Consider the following 18,222-nt stretch of genomic DNA (forward strand, 5'->3'; position numbering starts at 1 on the left):
TTGGGATTGTGCCTGGAGCTCTGGCACCCCACAGAGGCTCATGGATCTGGGAAGGGAGATGCCAGTGCCTGCTCCATGGTGGCTCAGTAGATGATTCCTTCTGGTTCCAGCAGCAAGTACTTCTTCATGGACACAGGGATGGAGAGCAAGGGCACTTCTCGATGGCACCTTTCTGACAGTATTGCCCGAATAGCACACCTGCACAGGTGCATCAGAGACCGTGGGGAATTGCTGCACACAGTGAACAAAGAGTCATAGAAATCCTGGTGCCGCTGTAAAATAAACCACAAGGTTGTGTTAGGGCAACCAGAATATTTGGAGTAAGGATTTTTGAATTAAAGGGACAACTATGTCAAAACATGTCATTTGTCCCACAGTTTTGCCTTTTGACCACATATTTTCCTCTTTAATTTCTTACTTTCCATTTAAATTCTCCCTTGCATTTGCAACTAACTCATCCTGCTCACAGAAATCTGACCCATGCAACAAAACCTAGAGGTACATAGTCATACCCATGTAATACAGCCCTTTAAAAATATTTGCTGAATTAAAAGAAATATAAATATACATATTGAAAAATCTGAAGAAACACCAATCACAGGCAGAATCTTTTCACTAGCTGAGTACAGGGACAGCTGAGCTCCTGCTGTACCATTGACAGGGGGTGCTCCAAAGGATAACATTGCAATTAAAATATCAAAAATATGTATTTTTTCAGTGAGCGATATACTTTTGTCATATGAGAGATAGTAAGTGGGGAAGTCCCCATCCTCTGAGATGTCATTCTCTTTCAAAAGTGTTCTTTCTAATGGTTTGGTGTGGGTTATGCAAATAATAAGCCTAGATTTTACTCAGTTATAACTCATTGAGAGCTTACCTCCAAGACATCCTCAGGTATGGCTGCTTTCCACTTAGATGTTGATTTGATGTGTTCATAGGAGTTGACCACTACCTCCACAGCTCTGGGGTGGGAATGACAGGCTTGCAGCACCTGCAGGCAGGATGCAGGAGAACGTGAGTAGCACCAGGAAGCCAGGGCTGGCCTGGGTGCTCAGCACCACGCAGCAGCAAACTGGGACAGACACAGACAAACAACTGTGAGAGGATCAGGCTGGAGATGCAAAAGACACAAGGCCCCTCCACATAACTCTGGTAAGCACAGCAAGAAGACCCAGGCTCATCCCTCATAGAGAAATGCTGGCTTAGATCTCCGCAGCAGTCTAGATGGGGTGGGCTTTATCACCCAAATCTAGAGATAGCTTGTTCATAGCTGGCTTGAGTGACTCAACACCAGGCAAAGCCATGCACAGAAATTCTTGCTTCAGCACATGCAGCTCAGGAATAGAAAAAAATTCTCATTATATGAATCAAAAATGCATTGTTAGGAAAAATTTAAAATATGACCAGAAGAAGAGACAGTTCAGAAGTAAGGCTTTCAAGCCACACAAGGACCCTGACACAACTGTTCTGCCCAGTAATTTTAGCTCAACCGGAAAAAAAAACCAGTCTATTGTCACTCATATGCAGAGAATAACATTGCATTCACCCAATTTTGTCCTACATAAATAATATCCTACACAAATAAATATCCTACATTTTTACAGATGGGCAAATGATAGTTTGGAAGAGAGACCCACTTCATGCAATAGGATGCAGGAAGAAGAGACTTCAGACCCTGCTCTCAAACACCCTCAAGGAGACTGTGTTGTTCTGCTACAGGCAAAGCCTGCTCATCCTGGGCTCAAGAGGACACAATTAAAATTTTGGCATTTTATTCAAAGGCTTTTGGTTGCTTGGCTTGTTAAAACTTTACATATACGGTCAGAGAACTGCAAACTGTTGCTTAGGGTACTGCATGAGAGAGAATAAATCCTGACTTCAGCAAGCTTACTTAGTTGTCTGATATAACAACACTCTTAGGTACTTCTGTCAGTGTCTTGGGCTTTGCAGGTGTTTAAAAACTTTCCAGGAGGGATCCTGCAATACTTTTTTCTCTTTTTTGGTCATCAGCTATGAGCCGAGGCCCAGCACTTCTCCTTAATTCTCACATTTCCTGGGAATAATCCAAAGCTTTATTAAGATGCATTTAATCTTTAATAGATTTGAATAGATTTTTAGATGTCAGATGTGACAAACTGAATCAAGTGGTCTCATCTCTAATCTTTGGAGGACACCATGAAATACACATTTCATAGAACTCTGTGAAACCTGTGTGAAGCCAGGTTTGACAAAGGGATGTGGGTTCTCTGAAATGAGAAAGTGAATCTGCTCTGAAAAATTAGGCTTCAACCAGCATTTAGAGTTTGGCATTTCAGGTTGTTTAAGAGCAAAAATTAGATCTGTGTCTGGTTTCTGGTACAGGCAACTGTAATTTCACTTCAGTTCAATGATAGCACTCTTACAGTAGGGCATCTCACAATGTTTTGGGCACTCTGGGCCCAGATTGACAGGACTGCAGCAAATCCAGATAGTTTGGATGTCTCATCCCATTCCTGTTCAAGACATCACCCCTCTCCAAACTCCTACTGTATGAAGACATCCTTAACCTTGTGGAATTGCAGAGGGTATATTCTAGCTGCTCCATGGTTCAGTAGCAGCTGGTAGCAGATATCTGGCTGAGCAGCTGGCCGCACAGATGTCACTTTTATGATATACTGTAGGGGTGCACAGCCATTGACATCCATGATGTTTGCTTCTGCTCCTGCCTCCAGCAGCATGTGCAGCAGGACGTGATCACAGTTCCAGGCAGCTTTGTGGAGTGGGGATTTGAAATCCTCATCACGAGCATTCACTTCAGCTTTGTAGTCTAGGAGCATCCGACAGATGAGGTGGTGGTCCTGGCTGTATATCTGATCCTTGTAGTGAAGGGCCCAGTAGGCTGCACAGGCCAGGGGAGTCTCCATGTAGGCATTGAGAGCATCCACCTGTGCTCCCTGCTCCACATAAAAGGCCACGAGCTCTGGGACACCCAAACGTGCAACGACGTGCAGAGGAGTCTCCTCGTCTTTGTTGTTTGTTCTTATGTTCACATTTGCTCCTGCCAGAGAAAGATGATGGGGGAAGATGAAGGCAATGAAACACTTGTTTGGTCATCTCTCTGTATGGGCCCTTCTTCCCAAGGAAAAGCTCAGGGTGGGCAACTGGTATGAAAGACGTGTAAATGCAAACAGCATGGATCAATCCTGCATTGGTTCAGTCTCCAGGGAAACTCTTAGAAACTTAAGGTTCTTGGATCCAGCTTCTATGCTGGCCCCAAGCAAGACCTTATCTGAATATACTATTTCAGGGCAGCATGCAAGCCCAAATTTCTGTGTAAAATGCTTTTTCCTATAAACTGAGAACTGATGGAGGAAGGAGATCATTACTCCTGCTCCGAACAGCTCTGCTCTGCTCTGTACCCTGAAAACACTCCCTGCAGCACCTCGTTAACGCCAGCCTGGATGAAAGGACATTTTACGACAGATCCGTGGATGATATTAAAGAACCCATTGCCAGGGTTCCCGGCGGGGGATTTGGGTCCCGTTCCCAAAGCGCTGCGGAGCGGGACCGAGCGCGAGCCGGGAGCGAGGGGCAGGGGAGCGGGGCAGGCACGGCCTCTGGGCTGGAAATCCCCCGTGCTAATGCTGTTAAGCCGTGCTGAGTGTTAGTCGTGTCCGATGTCCCCGAGGCGGCATCGGCAATCCCGGTTTGGAGGTGGTAACCAAACGTGGGATCAGCGCTGCTTGCGCTGCCGCCCCAGCCGGAGGGGGACGAACTGCAATGACCTGGATGGGTCCCAAGGGACACCACTGAGTGGAGATGGCAGGTGAAAGATGCATCTTGGAAACTTTGGGGCAGGGATATTAGCTGGCACCCTGGCCTCAGCTCTCGGGGGGTGCTGCTCTGTGAATGTGCACACCTGACAGGGCTTGCTCCGGACCCATCCCATTCTATTTGGAGTCTCAGCATTCAGCTCATACAGAAATCAGAGCTTAAAGAGTGCTTTGGGAGGAAGGGTGGCTTTTAAAGTACTATTATGCTGTTGATGGGTGGGTGGAGAAAGCCTGCAGAATACATCCTTTCACTTGCATTCATTCTCTGCTGTGTTTCATAAGAGTACATTTGACTTTTAAGCTTTTCTATGCAAGCAAATTCAACTCCTGCTGTCAGGACTGTTTGCTTTGGGCAGGATACAACTGGCAGCATTTATTTTCCTTTCTACCAAACAAAATAATATGTATCTTTCCAGAAGAAGAAAAGCAATGTTGTTATTCATTTATGACTGCAGATTGCCTTGCCCACAGAGCATGGACTTTGCACTTGGGCTCTGCGTCTCAGGAAAAGCTTTCAATAACAACACATGTAACAAAATCAACCCAAAATCATTTGTATTGCCACGGCACAGTGTGATAAACAGGGGAGTCTCTCCGTAACTAAGGACTTGAACTGTGTTTCTTTTACTGTGTCCTGTGTCAGTACCCTTCTGTTCAGGAAATAGTGTGTGACAAATATATTTATGGAAGAATTACATCTATTCATAGCCTCATTTGTTGCAGATGACCAGAAACATAATGTACCTTACTTTGGGAAAAAAAAAAATCTTATATAATGCCTTTTTTTCCCTCCAGGCATGAGTTTGGCTGCATTCATGACAAATGAAAAGATGGTACGAAAAACTACATCCAATTTTTCAAGGCCAGATCTCAAAAAACAAGCAGTTTGAAAAATTTTACTCAGGTCTAGGAAATTTGAAAAAGAAAGATGAAGGGTGCCCTTTCACATGAAAGGCGCTCAAAAGTAAACCTAGATGAAAAAGATGGAAAAGAATCCCAAGAGATATAGAAACTCCCTGATTCAGAGGAGCTCTGCTGCTGATGGACTGACTGGGCAGTGGACTGGAGACACTGAAATGGGAAACAATCTTGGAGTAAGGACCAGTGGCCAGGGAAAGGGAAAGATGGATGAGGTGAGGAAACAGAATAGGAGAAACTTCCTCTGATCAAAGAGATGAGGACAAGGAGCCTGAGATGAAGACATGAGACACTTGTGGATAGGAGGGATAAATACACATCCCTTCTGAGAAATTGCCTCCTAAGAGTAAGCCCAGACCATGCTCACCCCTTTGCCCACGCCATGAGAGGTGCTCCAGAGCTTTCCCTTACCTCTCCAGAGCAGCTGCTGGGCACAAGGCATGGAGGTTCGTGTGGTACAGAAGTGCAAGGGCGCCTGGCCACTCATTGAAAAGCAGTTCAGCTTCGCCCCGTGGTTGCAGAGGATCTTGAGACACTCAACATTTGCCATCTCACAGGCTATGTGGATGGCAGCTTTTCCATTGGGCCGGCAGTTGATTGTAGCTTTGTGATTGAGGAGGACCAAAAGACTCTCCAGATGGCCATACATGACAGCTATATGAAGTCCAGTTGCCCAGGATATTTTTAATTTGTAGCTGGGAAGCCAGTACCCTGTACAAGGTGAGAATGTGTTACCAGCCTTGGCAAAGACTTTTCTTAGGACTATCCACATACTGAGAATAATTGAAGGGGAAGAAAGGGTTGGAGTTTAAATGTAATTTACTGTAATTTCACCAGCCTAGTACACACAAAGTTCTCTCAAGCGTAATTTCATTTTCATTAAGCACTGTTACTGTGTGCTGAATAACCTGCCTTTTGGAGAGATAATTCCTGGGTAGATGAACTCTGAAAGAAGCTATTAGACTTTTTTGGTGACTGGTATAGATTAAACAAAACAACAACAACAACAAAAAAATGCTTACAGGGTTTGAAACACCAACAGCTAAAAAACAATGGGGGCAGTGGGATCTCCAGCCTGGCAATAGCTGAACAAAGGTGGCAATGGAATAAGATGACAGCATTTACTTAGGCCAGTGACTCAGCAGACAGCTCATCCTACTGTTTCTGTGTGGGAGATGGCAGGATCTTGCATGTCAGCATCTGGATTCAGACCTCCAGGGATGCACTGCACATAGATGACCCCTGGCAATATACCCCAACTACTGCCCTGAGGAGCACAAAGTGAGGAGATTGGATGCTGATGTAAATTAGGCTGAAGAGCCAAATAGAAGCAGTGATACTTTAGTGTGAAATTTGGCTGCAAAATGTTTGTATTTTTCTCAGAAAATTTCGCAGTGTTTTTTTTTATTATTTACAAACAGGTGTAAGGCCAAACAACACATAAATACTTGTACCCAAATTAGGACTATGTGCTTAATGAGTGCACAGATACAGTCGAAGAAGTGATTATTATAATCACTTGTTTAAGAAAAGTAAAGCATCATAATAATGTGCAGAAGGGCAAGAGAAGTCTATTTTTTATATGTATATACAATGCCTGCATCTTAGCTAGAATGTGACTATAAAATTCTCTGGGTTTGATTTATCTATTTCTTCTTGGACAACTGCCTGGCTGAAATATGTTGTCATGTAAAAAACACAGAAAAAATATTAGAGATGTAAAGTGAGGTCAAATTAATTCAAATCTTCTATTTTAGTCTCTGGTTTTATGCAATTTCTCAACACTAATGTCATATATATACAGTTTTTACAGTATTCATGAGGTACAAGCAGGAAGGAAACAAATTGCTGGTGGCAATGAGAAATGGATTAAAATTTTTCTTCCCTCCTGGATAAGTTAAAAGTATATTTTCAGAGAGGGGCAAGAAACTGCAGACCATGTCATCTGCTCTAGGACCAAATTTTTGGGACTGCCAAACCCAGTCCTGAAGGAACCCACAGTGTAAAAGGCAAGAGCAGCAGCCCTGAGGCCCTGGGGTGCCCGAGCAGGGTGACAGCCTCCTCTGAGGACACTCAGCCTGCTGACAGTGCAGGTTACACTGGCATTCTCCTCTTCATATCCCCTCAAACCAGGCACAGGGAAGGTGGGCTATATCCCAAAGTCTCTGCATATAACAGAGCAAGATTCTTAAATCCCCTCCCCATCCAGCTGCACATGCAGTGCTCCCCCTTGTTACTGGTGATCTGTGATACACTTCAGGCTTATCCCACATAGGGCTGGGCCTCCCATTTATGGCCAGATACAAGCCATAAATTGTACATTAACAGCAGGAAAGTGATACTTAAAAGCCAAGTTATCACTTTTTATAGCCACAATTTTCCTGCCTGAGTACACAATATATTTCTGTGGCCTGTGCTGCTTGCAGGTGAGTTGTGCTCAGACATCCCCAGGGAGCATCTCCCATGTCCTCTGCCCAAACCTGCCGAGATCTCTGAGCTCAGAGGGACAGGGACAGACACTGAGCAGGAAGCAGATGTGGGCTCCATGGGAGGCCTCATTCAGCTTCCCTGTTTCTTTGGCTAGTAACAGAAGGAAGCCATGCTGCAAGCAAGATCAGCATCTTTGAAAGCTCTCAGCCTCTTTGGAAGAGAGGAAAAAAGTCACTCTGTCATCCATGACATCTCTTTTCCACTTCATCACTAAGGGCTATGGCAAAGATCAGACTGTCAGAATGGTGGAGTGGTGATTTTTTCTCCCCTCTTCATCCTTGAGGAAATCCCCCTTTCATATCACAGTTATCTATCATTCAGAACAAAAGTAAAATTTACATAAGAGTTGATATAAGTGCTTCCTGCCTTTCAGGCAAAGTGAATACAATACTGTGATTTAGGCCATAAGGGTGCATTTTCCTCTCTCTCTACTTTTTGGAAAACAAAGAGAATTCTTCGAAAGAGACCAGTTACTGACTGCAGTCAAATGATCTGTGATTAAAAATCTATTCATTAATCCTGTAGTCTCAAACCACAGCCAGATTGCATTTTAGCCTACTGAGGACAGAAGAAGATCTATTTTAAGATAAATTCAGCACAGTGTGGCTTGGTCCATACGCTGTTCCTAAGGGAAGTACATCATGACTGCACCATCCTTGCCCTTAAGAAATCAAAAGAGCAGCAAGCAATCATTAAATAAGGGGTAAACAGAGAAAAAGAGAAGAGATGAGATAGTTCCTTCTTTTTGCCACAGAAGAGAAAGTGCATTTGCTCTTCTGCTGCAGCTGCTACTGGGGCTGTTTATCTCCACATATGATTAACTTCTGGCAGAGACTGACCATTACTGCTTTCTAAATACACAAGAAGTGTCTGTTAGCAAGTAGGCCGTGAAGTATGTTGATTTTAGCAAACAGCAGACTTGGTTTATTACTTTAAGTTGTAAGGTTTTGGAAGCTCTTTCAGTGTCTGGCTGGGAAATGGTTTGGGTTTTCTACACTCCAGAACAGATGTTGTGTTGATTGTTCTAGTTGTTTTTTCCAGATTATTTTTTCTGTTTTGATAAACTACCATATCCTCACTTTCTGTCATTTGTAAAAATAAACCTTCTCCCATCCAGCAACATCCAAGATCCACAGGATTTCCTTAGTTCCCCTCAGCTAGGGAGAATCTACTTTACTCCCATTGGAAATGGAAGACAGGGGATATTTTATGTTTCTAAATAGTCTGTACATATGAATGGGTTAATGCAAGAAATGCATACACCCCCCTTATACACCTGCAGTGTCCATTCAGGGCTTTGCACCTGAGTTCTCTGAGAGGAAATGGCAAAGCACCCCTGTTCCTGGAGTCTCCTGCAGCTGCAGCACGGAGGCTCAGCTTGGGCTCTGGGCCGCCCCTCTCCAAGCCCACACAGCTGATAAGCTCCCCTACTGCAGTGGTCCTGACCATGTGAGCCTGCTGAGACAGTCCTGCCTGTGGATCAGCTTGTGCTGCAGCTTCAGAAGAGATAAAAGGCCACAGTTCCTTGAAAATCACTCAAACCCCTCTGCTTCCTGTCTGCGGAATGCTGCCGCATTTACCTTGTTTGTAGGATGCCAGAATCAGGTTTTCATCTTCCACTTCAAACACTGTGTCCACGTCTATTTTCTTTTGGCTCAAGAGCTCTTCCAGTGTTTCGAAGTCATTGGACTTCAGGGCTTCAAGAAAAGCTTTTTTCACCAACTTTGCAGCTGCAGCTCGAGTCATTTTCCCCTCTGTGGTCTCTCCCTCTTTGTATGTCTCCTCCAAATCCATTTCCAAACGGGTCTGTTTGTGCTCTGAAGAGGGGCACACCGAGGTGCCTAGAGCACAGTTGCATGCTGGAGTTTCTGAAGACCAGAAGGTAATTTTATCACTCAGTCATGCTGATCTGCTTGTTCTATTTATATGAGGAGCATTTCGGGCATCGAAATGCCACTCTTGGATATCATCACGCTCTTTTGATGAAAGCGAGGACAGACACACCAGCAATTAAAACAAATTAAGAGTTACCTCCATGGGCTTCATACACATTAAGCTTCATTAACCACTGATTACCTTCTGGTGCTGCCCATACACTTATATTAAAAGAACTAGTCTTGGGTGCTGTTTCTCTGCTGGAGAAGCGCCCACACTTCCTTTCAGACTGGCCATGGCTGACTTATTGGCTGCAATGGGATGAGATGCTCTGCCCACAGGTGCCTTTTAACTAGTGCAATTCAGGAAAAAAACCCTAAAAAATCTCCAGGGCACTCTTCATGTGGGAGGTAACCCACTCTTCTCCAGGACAGCATTCTGCTTGCCGGTGCTGAGCTCAGGGGCAACAAGCAGTGCTCCTTGGAAGGAGAAATGCTGGGACAAGGGGGCTGCAGGGCTGTACAGGCACATTATGGGGTGGGGGATCTCATACACTGCAGGGGTTTGTGTGTGAATTAACTCAGCTGCAAGCACAGGAGACTGCTTGGGTCCATAGGCTCTTCTCCTTCCCCTGCTCGCCCTTCATCTAAATTCAGAACTTCCCTCTCACAAGCCCATCACCCACTAAACACTGCCCCTTCCCTGCTTTTTGCTGCAGTCTTTGCCAGCCCCATCCCTGTCCTGACAGCTGTTGGAGGATGAGGACCCACATGTAGCCATCATGTGCTGCTGCCATGCATCACTTAGAAGTGGCTCACACCTGCACCCACTTGGGCTGCTGGATGAGACCACAGCTAGAAGAACACTACTTACCCTTGATTTAAATTGCCCAGCAAAGCAGACACCACCACAACTGCCATGATAAAGAAATCTTCATATTTCTCCTTCCTGTGAGTTTGGCTGCCAAGTGGGCTGCTGGAGACGTGAGCCAGGTGACAGGGGAAGTCAGAGCAGCCTCTCTGCTTGAAGGGTTTCCAGAGATTCCTCAGGCAGCCCCATCAGCACCTGCAGGACCCCTGTCCATGGGACTGCTCACCAAGTCTCTCCTACAGCCTGTGCTCAGCAAAGGTGGTACCAGGCAGCAGCTCATATTTGTGAGTTCCTTCTACCTATGTACTTCTGGATGAAAAATACTTTACAAAAACCAATATCCCAAGGTAATGTAAGTTGTAATAGTCACAAGGGGAAGGAAAATGGCTTGCCCTGTAGCCATAGGTCCCAGGCAGCTCATTTGTGTCTTTTGAGGCTTAAGAGCAGAGTCAGTATTGGGCTCTTCATACCTTTACATTCCCTCCCACAGAACCACCTCCTGCCTGCTTTGAGTGGATGACTTCAGGCTTTAAAAAAGTGTTGATGCTTCCCTGGTATGAGGAGAGGAACTGAATGTGAACCCCAGACCTTACAGGCTTCTTGTTACCTGCAACTTTATTTTTAAATCACTATATTCCTGGAACATTGTGGATGCACAAAGCACTGCTGTGTGGCTGCAATCAATTGCCCACCTCAGCTACACTTTTGATTTGGAGTTGGTTAGCTTTTTATCTCTCACCTTTCATAAATGGTATTATATGACACCAGGATATTCAATCTGGCTGAAAGATTTGTGCTGGGACTTCTCTGTGCCCCTCTGCTGCTCAAAGGTTGACATGCACAAGCATGTTGCTGTAACAGATTCCTGCACATCTGCTGATCCATCGTGCTTGCTCTTGGTTGACAAGCAAGATGAAGTAATTTGTGCTGGCCCACAGTGAAAGAGAAAGCTGATTAAAATTACCTTGCATTTGTCATGGTCCAAGAGCATGTGAGGAAGGAACAGCACCTCAGACCAGATTACAACTTGCTCATCTTCATCAATTTGTGTGTCCCTGCTCTGACTCTCACAGAAATTTTTCTTATCATTAAGTTTAAAAGAGAGAAAAGAAGCAATTCTAGATATGTATATTGCCTATATAGATGCCTACAGGGCCTTAGTAGTTAGTGTTTTCCTGTAAGCAATGTTTGGGTCTAATCTTGAAGAAAATCTACTCTTACGTATGGTTTCAGTGCAATTACACACAAGAATAAGGAAATGTTTCTATGTTTTGAATTGACAAACAATCCCAAAAGTTAGTCTTTTTAAAAAACAACATAAATATTTTTATTAATTTGCCTGAAGTATAATCAAAACATATTTAAGAATTCATAAATCCTGTAAGACATGGGGGAACAAAAGGGGCCAGTTTTTACTCTACATCTGTATTTTTGTTGTCTGTACGGTTTCCTGCAGGCTTCTCCCTCGCCGTACCACAAGGTGGCAGTTTGATTTTGAAAGTCAACACGGATGTCATCCAATCCCCAGGGCTGCCAAATATTCTGAACATCGTGCCGTGAAACAAAAGCTCATCCTTTGGTTAATATAAATGGCAGCTACAGTATTTACAATATTTGTAAGTTAGACTCGACGCCACTGCCATGGGTGCTGTGCATTCACATACTGTATCCAGTAAAAAACCCCCATGGTTTCCACATTTAGGATCAGTTGTCTAAATTACAGTGCCAATGAGAAGGCACGCTTTTTCCAGGGAGACAGATTCTGCCCCCAAGCCTTCCTTCTGCTCCATGCGGTGCCACACAGCACAGGACAAACCACAGGCACACGAACACCCTGTCCCTCTGAGCTCAGAGATCTTGGCACCTTGGGGGACAGGCTGGATCTGCCCCTCAGAAGGGGCTACAGCAGGTTGTAAGAAGCAGGTGTGAATGTTACACAGCAAACAAGAGAAGGGCAGACAACCTCTTGAGGTGCACTCTGCTTCCCACTTCAGCTGATGGGACCACTGTCCCTGGCTTTAGTTGGGTTGCTGGGGACCCTCTCCATCAGCATTATCACAGGCTTGTTCTAAAGCCCGCTGAAGTCAAGGGAAGCATTTCCATTGCTTTCAGTAGGTCATGCCCTTTATTAGGTTGGGCACCAAGCAGCTGAGCTGAGCAGGGGACAGCTGGCTGGAGGTGAGTGCTTGAGCACCACTGGGGTGCTGTTATGGGAAGGATGATGGGTGGCACAGGGGTATGAATGAAAATCAGAGCTGGGACTGCTCATAGGAAGACAAGGACAGGCTTAAGCAGAGAGTGAGAAAAGGCATACTCAGGCAGACTGTGCAGAGTGTGATTCCTGAGGAGCCAGCGCCCCTTCCTTGGCACTTGCTGAGGTATAGCAGTAATGTATTGGCAGACACATAACTCACAGCAATGCTGGGAACAGCTTGAATGGAATTTGGAGGTGAAACCAAACATCCTGAACTCTGTGCTGGGGCAGGCAGGAAGCCAGCAGAATGAGAAACGCTCCCAAAGCAAGGTGCTGATGCAAGCAGAGCTGTAGGGCTGCTCCAAGTTGCGATAATGAACATCCTGGCAGTGCCCAGCCAGCCTGCTCTGGAGCAACCCTGCTCCTGTGGCAGCACTGTGGGGATGCAGAGAGCAGCAGCAGCTCCAGGGTCACCCTCACCGGGGTGTCACAAAGATTCTCCCCTCCCCAGCTCCAGAGGGACCCACTGCCTTGCAGCAGTGTCCCAGTGCACCTGGCCAGGGAGGATGGTGGCCAGCTAACCAGGGCTGCTTCAGCAGCAGGAGCGCACCTCCCTGTGAGGCAGCCTGCTCTGTTCTGAAGCCTTACGTGCTAAGGAGGGCGATGTGCTGAATGTCACATCTCTGGGCCTGGAGCATAAAACAGATCCTTGACTTAATCCCACACTTTGATCTCTTCTGAGCAGCTCATGCTTGTAGAAGTACTGTAGCAGCAGTGATCAGAGCCCCTCACTTTGCCCTGGCCCTTACAGCATCCGCAGCATCTGACCAAGCCTGCCCCGCTGCTGCGCTCCCTGGGCAATGTCACCTTGTGTATCCCTTATGTTGCCAAGTGGATCCCTTGTTTCTTGTCTTGTCTTTTTCCCAAGATTTTTTTACATGGGAAGAGGCACAAGAACATTTCTGAAGGAAGGTGTTGGATTAGAGGCACAAGGATAAGTGTAGAGAGGGGATGTAGGTACCCACTTGTGCCACCACCCGTCTCAAGGTAAGACTTGTTTCTTTGGTAGGCACAGGAAAGCAAATAAAACTATTCAAAGACAGACACAAACCAGAGTGAGGTAGTTTGGAGGATTATGTGACTCTTACAGCATGCCAGTGCTCAGCTCGAATGAGAAAATATTTTTCCTCCTGAGCCCAAACATCAATACCTACAGCATAAATATCTGGGTCTTGAGTTTGTCACAATGTCTCCTGCAAGAGTCTGTGGAAACTCTTGTAGGGTGCAATTTCAGCTCTCCCTTCCCAAACTGGATTAAGCACAGCTCTCTTATTCATTTTGCACATTTTTTTGCTAATATTACTATTGATTTTTTTCCCACTGCTGCACATCTTTCTGCCAGCCTTAGCCATCATTGTATTTTATCTGATTTTCTTTTTCCAGGATGCCAGTTCTGAGTCTGAAGATTACATAAATCATCCCCATGCTGCTTGCTTTATTTCTTATTACGAAAAAAGCTCTTTGACTCTGCCAGGGGCAAACTATCTTCTCCAGGTGCTCAGCTGTAAATCATCTTTTGAGAAAAATCATCTCTTTAAATTCATCCCTGTGACTGCTTAACCTGAGACCTTCTTGGTATCATTGGTTTTGAATCCTCCACTTGTTCTTTGCTATATTATTTCACTTTTGTTCTCATTTGTAAGGGATAGAAACAGTTTCAGACACTGAAAGGCATTTAGACCTAAGCTTCCCAAGTCAGTGAAGTACAGTTCCTAGGAACTGGGAACCTCTGCTCCTAGGAGAGTTAGGCTTTGCTTCCAGTAAAGCAAGAGTAATTTAGAAATATGGAGCAAGTGACATGCTTAAGCCTTAAGGTACACACATGTTACAAAATCAAAAGTTGATGGAAACAATCCAGAATTTTGTTCTCATAGCGGTTCTTGTATTCATGGTGAAAGCTTAGCACATCCTTCCATGGATTTTGTTTTGGCTTTTATGCCTGCTCTTTCCATCTTCAGCTCCAGGGATCCATTTTCCTTTATTCCTGCACATTGTCCCTGTTCCTGCTATCAATGTATTTATCACCATGTTCAGAAGCTCAGGGTTGGATTAGCTATTGATATTGGTGTGTTAGCTGTTAAATTTAGGGTGTTTTACATTAAAGAATAGTCCTTCAGAAATTACTACTAAGATAATTATTAGTTTATTGTCCTATAAAAAGTATATACAAAATGCATTTGTTCTACAAAACCATTGAAAGAAATACCATAGATACGAAGCCAGACTGCTTGAAGGTTCTCTTTGATTCAAAGGGCATGAATGTTGTAAACACAAAGCATGTACACAGAATTTAAAATCAAGTGGACAGTATTTCTAAGACATGGAGAAAACAAGTCTTGCCTGTCTATGCTTAGTGGAAAATTCTCTTCATATTTTTTGCAGTTTGATGTCTCAGTATGTATGTAAAACAGTAGGACTTTGCAACCAAACTTAAATATGAATGTGAATCTTCGCCTCTTCTTTCCTCCTGATGCAGTGAGGCATGGACTATGGTTTCAATGAAGCCTTTGGAAAGCAGTTCTTTAAAGACAAGTATTCCTTCAGGGCAAAAAGAATTCATTGCCCAGAGAAAGTGCCTTGCAGGCAGCTGCATCTTCCCTTCCCACTCTGATGTGGGGCTGCTGCTGCTTGGCCGGGCTCCCTGCTGGGGCTGAGCCGTGGCAACAGCTGGCTGAAGATGGGAGATTATCATCAGGCTCTTCCCAACAGCTTCTGCCTTGCCTGTCCAAGTGAGACTTGTGTAGAGCTCAGATGGTGTTTATGAGATGGTTCCTATATATGAAATTATTTCCTTGATATTAAATATCTGTTGAATAAAGTGACAGGAGTTTTAGGACAGGCAAACAGCTGAAATGTGAATGGATCTCCAGTTCTGAAATTGCTCTATAATGCCAGTTTTCTTGGATCAAAATGCTGATATATGAAAATATAAACACTTCCAGTGGAAGCAGTACTGGTGTTTAAACAGGCACCAAAGAGCCAGCTCTTTGCTGGCCTGAGAATCAAACTATTCTTGCTCAGAAGGACTGAATCTGAAGCAATGCCGAAATAAAGCATATGGAAGAATCTGCCTGAAGGGTGAAGGTGTGGAGAGGGAAGAGGAGGTGTCACAATCAAGCAGTGCATCAGGAACACGGCAGGAGGCAGCAGAGAGGCAGGGATAGTGCAGGTCTGATGTGGCTTCATCATCGTCCCATGCCCACGGGGTTGTGCCAGGGTTTTCGATTAATGTTTTCAATCTCTGCTGTTGCCTGTGTTTCCCAACCATTGCTGATAAATCAGCAATTTTTACACAGTGGCTGCTTGCTACATTTCCAAGAAATGTAAGCTGTTAATTGTGCTCATTCAGGGTATTGACCTCTACCTTCCCTGAGCACAACAGATCCAGTTCGAAGATGCAGAAGTGACAATATAGCTGTGTTAGTCTAAAACAGGATATGCACATCATCTTAGATGCTGGTTTTATTGGTAGTGGACAGGATAAATCCTGCTCCAAGTGCAGGAATTCCAGTTCTTGCTGACAGACATCAAAATGTGCACGAGTAATGCAAGGCTGGCTTGGCTTTGATGCTGTTGTGCGGGATGTGGAGCAAAGGGGATGAGAAGTGAATTACCTCCACCAGTGTGGAGTAGATGGTGTATGAACAAACTCTTACATCATGGAATGGAGCTCAATATGTTTATTCACCACCCCGAGACCATTAGTATAAAAGCCAAGAAAATAAAGGAAAATATTTCTCATTTAAGCTTACAGTTGCCTTGATTTACACCAGTTATTAAAATGTTCCCTGAGGAAAGAAAATAAGCAATGTTACCATTTACCTCCTGAGCCTCTGCATGACTGAACCAGTAATATGGTAAAAACATCAACATCTTATAGCTATTTATATTTTGATTTTCTGTGTACTGCTATTTCTAACATTATATAGGATATGTATTGTAAAATTATGTTCACTTTAATGAGTCTGAGTTAATTTACTAGATCTGTATAGAAAAATGTGCCTGCAGTATTAAAAGCATTTTATTTCCATTTAAAAATCTGTTGCCATAGTGACCAATCACAACTTTCTCAGCAGCTTTGTCTAGGCATTGGATGTAGGCTTTATTTTTGCTTCATTTTAATTTTTTTCTCCTGCATTCTCTGGGCCAAGTCCTCATTTAACTCATTTTTATTCTTTTTATAGTCTGTCCTTTCCCAACCATATTCTCAATTAAATCATTTTAACTAAGTTTAAAATAAAGATCACCACTTGGCTCTTCCTTTTAAATCATTATATAAGAAACAGGAAAATGCTGTGCACTGTGGGCTTTCTTTGTCGTCAACAGATTACCCAGACCTAACATAAGAAGTCCTGAAATATCAAAAGCCCCAGGAGTCTGACACCTTTTAGTATCAATATAGTCATGTCAAAGACCTGGTGAATTGCATCTAAAACTGAAAAACATTTGGAGAAAACTCTTCAATTTCAAGATATTTCAAGAAGATTCTTTATAATTAAACCTTTAAAAAAATCAACCCACTTATCATTCTGTTGCAGCACAAATCTCGTCGAGAATGTACTTCCTTCTGAGAAATGGTAACTTGGAGTGGTGCTTTTATTCCTGGTTGAAATATATAATTTCTCCAAGAGAAGAATAGGCTAAAGAGCCTTCACATTGCTGTATCCTCTCCTCTTAAGGCTGGTAAAAGATTTTTTTACATGGGAAGAGGCACAAGAACATTTCTGAAGCAAGGATAAGTGTAGAGAGGGGATGTAGGTACCCACTTGTGCCACCACCTTTCTCAAGCTAAAACTTGTTTCCTTGGCAGGCACAGGAAAGCAAATAAAACTATTCAAAGTCAGACACAAGCCAGAGTGAGATTGTTTGGAGGATTATGTGACTCTTACAGCATGCCAGCGCTCAGCTCAGACAAGAAAATATTTTTCCTCCTGAGCCCAAACATCAATACCTACAGCATAAATATCTGAGTCTTGAGTTTGTCACACTGTCTCCTGCAAGAGTCTGTGAAACATTTGTAGGGTGCAATTTCACTTGCCTGAAGATGGAAATCAAAACCAGATCAGACATACTCTGGAAACATTAAGTGTAAAGTAAGACAAATATAACCAGTGCTATAAATCTAATTGTAAAGTAAGTAAAATAAAAGAGGGTTACAAAAAACCCTCTGTAGGAGAGTATTTTTAGTAGTAAAGTATATGTGTTTGTCAAAGTCAATAATTCAATCAATATTTAGATAAGTGAGTTGATTTCTAGAACATGTTTAGTAATAGTATGCATAAATAAAAGTTCATTAGTAAATAAGGTATGTGCCATTGTAATATTAGAAACTGCTTTCAAATACTAGGCAGAAATAGAACACTACTGTTTTTCTTTTATTAATTAAAATTTTTGCTTCCTTAACAGTGAAATCAAATTGTGATACAAAATCTGTTGTGCTATTCAGCAAACTACTTTTTTTTTTCTCTTAATCCATCTAATTTCTCACCTCATAGTCAATGGAAAGTGCACTGAAAGATCTGGTCATCATACAGATGTGCCTGATTCCTGGAGAAGAGTCCATAGAAGAAGTCAGAGCATTCCCTTTAGAAAAAAATCCAGCTTTCCTTCTATGGGTATTCTGGTCTTACTTAAAGCGACTCACTAAAAAAAAAATCTCCCCAAACTATTTTTATTTAATTATGACTTATTTTCTTACAAGTGATATGCATTGTTCACACGTTAAAAACTCTGAGAAAGTTGGAACTGCAAAGAGTGACTGTAAATACCCAAAGTGCTTGCAATCTGAAGTGCTTGCAGTGAGTCTCTGAGGAAACACTTAGAGGAAGATTTGTGTGGTGATGTGCATTTCTGTGACTGCTGTTTGATATCCAAAGCAGAGTTGTTCAAAGAGAGAAAACTACCCCAGGTTGAAGAGGTAAATCCTAAATATCTGGTTTTTTCCCCAGTTTGGCCATTGATGGCTATGATCCCCAGGGCATGTGAGGGGTGGAAGGAGGGTTG

The 18,222-nt window shown here is 43.5% G+C and overlaps 1 protein-coding gene across 1 annotated transcript; it reads right to left on the minus strand.

Moving 5' to 3' along the window:
• Window positions 1–83: 83 nt before the first annotated feature.
• Window positions 84–9,081, minus strand: ASB4 (ankyrin repeat and SOCS box containing 4). Its single transcript, XM_005418568.1, has 5 exons — window positions 8,801–9,081; window positions 5,142–5,441; window positions 2,547–3,037; window positions 878–991; window positions 84–272 (listed from the first exon to the last, which is right to left on the minus strand). The coding sequence occupies exons 1-5, from the start codon at window positions 9,012–9,014 to the stop codon at window positions 84–86; spliced, it is 1,308 nt and encodes a 435-aa protein (XP_005418625.1). The 5' UTR covers window positions 9,015–9,081.
• Window positions 9,082–18,222: the final 9,141 nt, after the last annotated feature.

The sequence above is a fragment of the Geospiza fortis genome, unplaced genomic scaffold (genome assembly GCF_000277835.1).
Source record: "Geospiza fortis unplaced genomic scaffold, GeoFor_1.0 scaffold138, whole genome shotgun sequence".
In the NCBI taxonomy this organism is placed as follows: domain Eukaryota; kingdom Metazoa; phylum Chordata; class Aves; order Passeriformes; family Thraupidae; genus Geospiza; species Geospiza fortis.